Below are 8,784 nucleotides of genomic sequence, written 5' to 3'. Positions count from 1 at the left end.
AAAAACTGGTAAAATGTACCAACAATCACATTTAAAAAATATACACTTTTTGATATACCGTAAAAAAAAAAAAACATTGTATAACAGTCTCGAGGATTATTGTTTTATGTGAGCAAATCAGATCCATTTTATGTGTTATGACACTTTTAAAATAATTTAACACAGATCACCATGTGTACTCAAGTCAGGATCTGCTGATTTTTTTTAGTTCTTTAAATCTAAATATCCACTATACCAAACACCTGGACTAATATTACAGTGGGCCGTTTTATAATCAAGGGGTAATTGATTATAAATGCTAAAAAGGTTAATTTAATTCCCTAGAAAACATCTTAAATTGAGACCAAGAGCAATAATCAGTCAAGGGTCTAGATTGTTTAGTATAAGGATATATGGAAATGTAACAGCTTGTCTCTGCAACACAAATGTTATAATAACATTTCATTCTGTTGGTGGGGTAATATGTAAAGCTGAGAATTGGTTGATTATGACTTGTGGGTTACTAAGCAGTGCTTATGTTTACATTCATATTTTTGCATTTACTAGATGCTATTTTACAAAACAACTTATTCTCCTAGTTAATAGAAATCCCTGTTCTGAACTCAGCTGCTCTGAGGACGAAAGGTGCGGGATGAAAAATGGTGTTTACGGCTGTTTGTGTGAAAAGGACCATCACAGACAACAACAACATCATGACTCTTTTGGTTGGTATCAGTCCAGAACTAAATGTCAAAAAAATTCATTAGTCATTCATTACCTTGGCTTTTTTTCTCTCAGATTTCTCAGAAACCTGTGAAAGCAGCTCTGGCTCCATGTCTGTGTCTCGCTGTCAGCTCTTTGAGGCTGGTTTTCCAGCTGACATCTTACACCTCAATGATCCCAGCTGCAAAGGAACAGTCAGGAATGGCAGAGTGGAATTCCATTTTGATAATGATGAACATATCTGTGCTACAAATCTTCTGGTAGGATTATGTATTATCTATTCAAATACACCATCCAAACATTCGTAGTGCCTTTTAAAACCAGCAGTTGGATTTGGAGTGGGATTTGAACAATTGGAAAATCTCTCTGAGACTTTGAGAATATCTATGGAGGATTATTTAATACCTTTATTTAACCAGGAATATACTCACTTTGATTAAAACCTCTTTTCCAGGAGTGTCCTGGACAAGATGGGCAGCCGAGTTTGCATATACAAATAAACAACATAGTTACAACATACATTACAAAACCAACATATAACCGGTTAAAAACAATTACACACCATTAAGTTGCTCTCTAGATTACATAATAAGGACTTAAAATAATTATAAGACACCAAGTTTTGTAACTTCATCTCCTTTTGGAGAAGATTCCAATCTGAGGTGGCAGAATATTTAAAAGAGGTTTTATCAAGCTCAGTTCTGACAAAGGGCACACAGAGATTGTAATTTGATTGAGAACGTAATGAATGATTTCCAAATAAAGTCCTTTGTATAAAACAACAGCGATAATTTGGCAAATGACCCAAAATTGCCTTATATATCAACAAATGCCAGTGCATTTTTCTCCGAATTCTCAAGGAAGGCCATGCAACTCTTTCACAATGATGAGTTAAAAATTTACAATCAGTACGTAATGAATGATTTCCAAATAAAGTCCTTTGTATAAAACAACAGCGATAATTTGGCAAATGACCCAAAATTGCCTTATATATCAACAAATGCCAGTGCATTTTTCTCCGAATTCTCAAGCCATGCGACTCTTTCATATAATTCACAATGATGAGTTAATAATTTACAATCAGTTATAAATCTCAGAGCACCCATGGTACAAAGCATCCAAGGAAGAAAGAAGGTAAGAGGGGGCATGCTGGTAAACCACATCCCCATAGTCGAGAATCGGTAGAAATGTAGCGGACACTAGTTTTTTCCTCACCTTAAATGGGAAACATGACTTATTTCTAAAGTAAAACCCTAACTTCTTCTTTAATTTTTTACTCAGATACTTAATATGTGAACCAAAACTTAATTCGTTATCAATGATAATACCCAAATATTTGTACTCTGACACTGAGGTAATTTGACTCCCCTGAGAAGTTTGAAGGACAATAGAGTTCTCTAAAGAAGTTCTAGAATTTGAAAATAGCATACATTTAGTTTTTTCAACATTTAAAACCAACTTCAAAGCACAAAACCTGTTTTGGATAATATCAAAAACAGACTGTAATGCAGCCACAGATTGTTGCTTAGAGGGAGCTGAACAGTATACAATAGTATAATCTGCGTAAACATGGAACCTTGCTTTATCAATATTAAAATCGAGGCAATTTATACAGCATATATACGGAATAATAATGGTCCAAACACAGATCCTTGTGGAACTCCCTTGACAACCTCTAAAAGATCTGACTGAACACCTTCCACCTGTACACATTGGGTTCTACCCATTAAATAAGCAGTGAACCATAAAATATCATGTTCTGATAGTCCTACCCATCTAAGCCTATCTAATAATATGTTGTGATCCACAGTATCGAAGGCCTTTAATAAGTCAATAAAAAGACATGCACAATGTTGTTTATTATCTAATGACTCCACGATATCATTTTAAACGTTTAAGGTGGCTGTAGTAGTACTATGTCCTTTACGGAAACCAGACTAATTATTAGACAAGATGCTATGACCATTTAAATACTGTGTCAACTGTTTACTAACTAGATTTTCCAAAAGTTTTGAGAGAATACAGAGCTTAGATATAGGTCTATAATTATACATTGAAGAAAGATCACCCCCTTTTGACAGAGGAACAACAAACGCTGATTTCCAGATCTTAGGAATTCTATTAGTTATTAATGAGAGATTAAAAAGATATGTCAACACAGAAGAAATAAAATCAGCCGCTAGTTTTAAAAACAGCGGGGCAATATGATCAGGACCTGGCGATTTATTCACATTTAATTATTTTAAAGCAGAACAAACATCAGAGAGAGAAATTCCTTGGAAAACAACTCTCTTGTCCATAAATTACATTCAGCTTCAATAAATTCTAAATCAGAAATCATATCATTCCTTATTGGAAATAAAGACCCTGATACAATAAAGTGACTGTTAAAACTATTAAGCATTTGCTTTTTATCTGTAATTTTAGTAGAGTCTGTCAATATACAAGGGGGAAGCTCTGTAAATGTTTTGTTACCAGTTAGGACTTTAATATTCTTCCACAGCTTCCTAGGGTTTGTCAGATTTTCTGTAGTTTTATCAAGAAAGTAATCGGATTTAGACTTTCTAATCGCTACTGTACACTTGTTGCTAAGCTGCCTAAAATGTAGCCAGTCAGAATTTAAATGTGTTCGTCTGGCCTTAGCCCATGCTGCATCACGCTCTTGGATAAGATCATATAGGGCAGTTGAAAACCAAGGATTGTCCCAGTGTTTAACTTTGTTTTCTCAAAGGTGCGTGCTTATTAATAATTGGCATAAAACTATTATAAAAATAGTCCCAAGCATTTTATCCCAATCAATTTGAGCGAGATCATATAAGAAATATTGCTCATTAAAATATTTCATAAAACGCCTAGTTATATTTCTCAGATTCTGCTTGGGTAGCTTCTTATCTCTGGCTACTGCCACAACACAGTGGTCACTGATATCGTTTGCGAATACAGAAACTGAAGAATATTTATGCAGAGCATTTGTAAAGACAAGATCTATTTAATGTTTATTGGAATTTCAAATTAGGCCTAGTGGGTGTATCTACCAATTGAAAAAGACGACTATCACAAAACAATTTAAAATCATCAGATATTGAGTGCGTCCAATTCAAATTAAAATCACCCATTAAGATCAGTTCTTTGCAATTCAAAGAGGCCAATGAATGCATTATAGAATGTAAAACACAGCTAGAAGCTGAAGGAGGTCTGTAACAACCAGCTAAAGTGAGCTGAAAGGTCTTAGACACAGAAAGATTTAAAGCTAATAGTTCATACTGTTTAGTTATTGACACTGAAAGTATTAATGATGTCTCAAGATGTTCTTTGACATAAATTGCTACCCCCCCCCCCACCCCTTTTGAACCTATCTGCTCTAAAAACCCTATAACCAGCAATACTAATGTCGTAAAGCCAGGATTCAGATATGACTATAACATACGCATTTGTATTTTTAGCCCAAATATACACCATATCCAATTTAGGCAACAGACTACGAACATTTAAATAAAACCCAATCCAGACCTTAATCTCAACTCGACTGGGGTATGAAAGTTTGAAGCAATGTGTGGTCCTGAGTTTGGAGATACATTCCCAGACATTAATAACATTATTACTATTAAACTCCTTCGTTTAACTGAATTACTCACTCTAATTCTAGTCATCGGCCCCAAACAAAAAAATATATTAAGCGTACAATAATTTACCTCCCTAGATAAAGCACATCTCAAAAAATCTAAATACATAAAATTCATGGGGTACAACATCCCATAATGTTGTTCAAGAATGACGTAGTTAGTAGATACTCCATAATATGTCCAACTATCAAAATTGACCAATGATGAATTATATGATAAAAATGGACCTGAAGCAAACCCGCTGCCACTTGTATATACTTGACAAAATGTCCAAAACAAACTTAAAAAGAACATGCTTCCAGTGGTTAAACACCACATACTGTACACAAGCAAGTCGACGGCCACAAAAGTCCAAATAAGCCCGTAAAACAAAGGCAGACACGTACCAGTCTCTTGTGCTCCTGACGAAGATCCTCGCTGAACAGCCAATTTACACCCAAAATGCAGACTTGTAGACTGATGCCTTTGTGCAATGTAATAAGCATGAGCAATTCAATAAAAACAGTCAGATTTAAATCCAAATCCCGATCAAACAAAGCCACGCGGGCCCAGAACTCCAAGATTCAGGCTCAGATGGTAGCACACATCCACAAAAAAAAAACCTTTGGGCCCTTCCATTTGTTACAGATTGATTCTTTGGAGGGCCCAAACAGACCACTTTAAAGACTACTCAAAGTCTCCAAAAGATTCAGTGGGGAAGGGTGCACAAGACCTCACCACAAAAAATTGAACTTGTGCCCACATTCTCCACCATTAATATATAACCCACCATTATTTCACTTGACAGTTTTTGTGTGTGTTTCTAATGTTGCTTTCATGAAGTTCTTTGTAATAGAAATACAATTTTAGCTAAATTACTATATGTGTTTTTCACAGGCCAACGGCACCCACTTCATCTATAGTAACTTTATTCTGGGGACACCGAGGTCAGAAGGTCTCATCAGCAGAGAGAAAATCCTTAAGCTTCCTTTCAGCTGTGTTTATCCTCAAACACAAACACTTTCCATGAATAGGGAAATCAACCCACTGGAGAGGTGCGAGTCAAATACAAATTCTGATTTTAGCTGTACTGTTTTATTAAAATGTTTTCTCATCATGTTGTTCTAACTCTGGAATTTTATTGGTCACACTTTTCAATGCAGTTAGTCCTCATGGGGACTTTCAAGCTTCAAAAAGAAAACAAAAGCACCACAAATGCATTATAGAAATGGTCTACAGTGGGGAAAAAAAGTATTTAGTCAGCCACCAATTGTGCAAGTTCTCCCACTTAAAAAGATGAGAGAGGCCTGTAATTTTCATCATAGGTATACCTCAACTATGAGAGACAAAATGAGAAAAAAAATCCAGAAAATCACATTGTAGGATTTTTAAAGAATTTATTTGCAAATTATAGTGGAAAATAAGTATTTGGTCAATAACAAAATTTCATCTCAATACTTTGTTATATACACTTTGTTGGCAATGACAGAGGTCAAACATTTTCTGTAAGTCTTCACAAGGTTTTCACACACTGTTGCTGGTAATTTGGACCATTCCTCCATGCAGATCTCCTCTAGAGCAGTAATGTTTTGGGGCTGTCGCTGGGCAACACGGATTTTCAACTCCCTCCAAAGATTTTCTATGGGGTTGAGATCTGGAGACTGGCTAGATGAATCATTTTGAGTAAAAGATCAGATGAACAAATCGCTTCCAATTCGGACATCACTACTCCTCTAATGAGCTGTCATGAATGTGTCAAAGAAAACATTGTGGATGTGAAAATTTTCAGTGAATAATGATGATAGTTTTTGCGTGAACTAATCTTTTAAGCAGAAAAATACATGTATATAAAAAATGTATATGGTAATATTTATTTTAAACAAAGATTGTAATTGAGGTTTAAATTTTAGCACTGATTTGGGTGGATTAGAACCCCTGCAGACAGTCGGTCAGAACTGTTTTGACATCTAACTTGAAGAATTCACCACAGACTCCAGAATCTCATTTAAGCTTTTACTGATGGAAAAAGGTTGTGGTTCTAGAACAGAACAGATAATCGTACATTAACAAATTATTAAATAACATTTAGAAACAATGATCATGCCATAACAATACTTTCAAGTATAAAATAAACACAAATTAAGGCAGTTTATCATGTCTGTGCATATAACTAGAGCAGTCATTCTATGACAGCCCACAAGATGGCGCCATTACTGCACTAGACATGACTGAGGCACACATTTTTTATATTGTAAACAGCGAGACATTAATCGCGAAATAACTCGATAAGACGTTAACATACATCACGGTAAATACTTAACATTACTTGCATCAGCTATAATGAGCATGAAAGTAAGCTTAACGGTGACAATCATCTATTTGATGTCGTAAACACACACATAAGTATGGCGCAATAGTGCTAGATGAATCTCACTCGCGGGATCAAACAATCGGCAGATTTAAATAAAGAACAACAAAATACACTTACTTTATATGCACGCACAACTATATTACATCAGTAAGTTTGAGATGTTGCCGACAAATGTGAGATGAAGCGGTTTGCTCATGAAAAGAGTTCGCGTTAAGCATGTCTGCTCAGCGCACTTGCTCCACTTCCTGACCGCACGTGATGCACATGATGGTGACGTTGCAAATGTTGATTGGTCACAGGAAGAAAGTTCAAGAAGCCTTTTGAACAAAGATTAAATATTTTACCCTTAAAACTGATCTGTCCATTATTTCAACAGTGTTGTGCACAGGACTCTTCCCGCTGGTGAAGGCAGATATCAGGTTCGGATGATTCCATATGAGGATGATGAGTTTACTCGGCCCTTCACTGGTAAAGTGGATGCAGAGCTCGACCAGAAGATGAATGTGGAAGTTCGTGTCGAGGGGGTTGACAGCCGCCAGTTTGCCCTGGTGATGGAGACGTGTTGGGCTACACCTGTGAATGATCCTGATCACAGTCTCCGCTGGGATCTCATCGTCAGAGAGTAAAGCAATGTTGTTTTATCTATTCTTTAAAGCTCTTAACTCACTAACATTTAAAAAAAATAAAATGCGAAAATAAAAAAATGCGCATAGACTGAATAAATAATATGCCATATCCCTTTAGGATGACCTCACATATTATCTTTCAGTATTGCTGTACTAATGCAAAGAATTCCATTTATTGTACATAGAATGCAAATGTGTGATGATTTACAGGAAATCACTTTTGAGTTGAATGTCTTTCAATTTAAACAATTTGATTTGTTGATGGTCATTGTCAATATTCTCAGGTGTCCCAATCCAAATGACGACACAGTGGAGCTGCTGCAGAACGGCGTCTCGACATCCAGCCGTTTCTCCTTCAGGATGTTTATCTTCACTGCAAACTCCTCTAAGCTTTACCTGCACTGCGCTGTTCACCTGTGCCTTCTGTCAAGCAATCACTGCTCAATGGTGAGTTTGGAAAACCTCTCATAATTAATAAAACTGTGATGATAATATGTTTCTGTGTAGATATTGAACGAATGTATGAAAATATACTGAATGTATCTTCATAGTTAAATGTAGTGGCTAAATTGTAAATTTTTAAGAATTTACCATTGACACCCCGTTGATCAAACAGTAAATATTGGAAGGAAAATTGGAAGGGAAATGTCCATAGTGGTAAGGTTTGTACTCTGCTGGAGACTTTGTGCACTCCTTTATGTTTCATGTTTGTGCAATGATATTTATTAGGGGTTTACACAGCTGGATTTTTGCATTTCTCTTTTAGGACTGTAACTCTGAACACCACTGGAGAGAGCACAGGTCTCTGGACTTCCATGACAGTGCTTCCATATCCATGGGTCCTCTGATGTTGTCTGAAGGGAACACAGGTGAACATTTCATTTATTTTAATCATTTGTAAATTAGGGTTTCTGTTGATTTCTGCTGGCAATACATTACATTTCATTGCATTATATTCCCTGTTCACAGATGAGTGGATCCCAGTGAAAGTGAAAGTATCTGAGGCTTCTCATCTCTGTGGTTCTATGATGCTGTTGCTTGTTCCTCTGATGAGTGTCCTGACCCTCTTTTAGCATTTTTCCACAACAAATGTGCAATATGCACATGCATATTGTCTAGTGCCATATTAATGAATGTGGAACTGATGCCACACTGGTTGTGGGTTTCTATTTTTTTTTATATTTCTTAGGTGTTTTTTATATAGCAAAATAAAATAATTATTTAGTTCTTTATTTTCTGATTTGCAGTTATTTTTCAATCTGTAACATTTAGTAGCTTAAGGAAATACTTCTATAAAAGACTGAAATCTTTCTGAAATCTGAATGAAAAACTGAAATATGTGATATTGTGATGGTATAATGATTTATTTCCTTAATACAGTTTTATTCTGACATTTATTAAGGTGTATAAATTATAGGGACATGACTGTACGATGTCATGTAAGTAGCTCTTGGTGAATCTTGATCAACTTGTTACAACAATT

At 35.7% G+C, this 8,784-nt stretch overlaps 1 protein-coding gene across 1 annotated transcript in view; it reads left to right on the top strand.

Annotated features, from left to right (window-relative positions):
• Positions 1 to 8,374, top strand: part of LOC107597755 (uncharacterized) — a 70,366-nt gene extending 61,992 nt beyond the window's left edge. Inside the window, 5 exon segments of the mRNA XM_016288934.1 lie at positions 5,202 to 5,359; positions 7,052 to 7,297; positions 7,586 to 7,748; positions 8,068 to 8,170; positions 8,271 to 8,374. Coding sequence (XP_016144420.1) covers positions 5,202 to 5,359; positions 7,052 to 7,297; positions 7,586 to 7,748; positions 8,068 to 8,170; positions 8,271 to 8,374 — 774 coding nt within the window.
• The last annotated feature ends 410 nt before the right edge of the window (positions 8,375 to 8,784 follow it).

Source organism: Sinocyclocheilus grahami, unplaced genomic scaffold, assembly GCF_001515645.1.
Source record: "Sinocyclocheilus grahami isolate Dianchi unplaced genomic scaffold, SAMN03320097.WGS_v1.1 scaffold236.1, whole genome shotgun sequence".
NCBI classification, from domain to species: Eukaryota; Metazoa; Chordata; class Actinopteri; order Cypriniformes; family Cyprinidae; genus Sinocyclocheilus; species Sinocyclocheilus grahami.
Note: the sequence above shows the minus strand (reverse complement) of the source record. Positions and strands in the feature narration are given on the sequence as shown.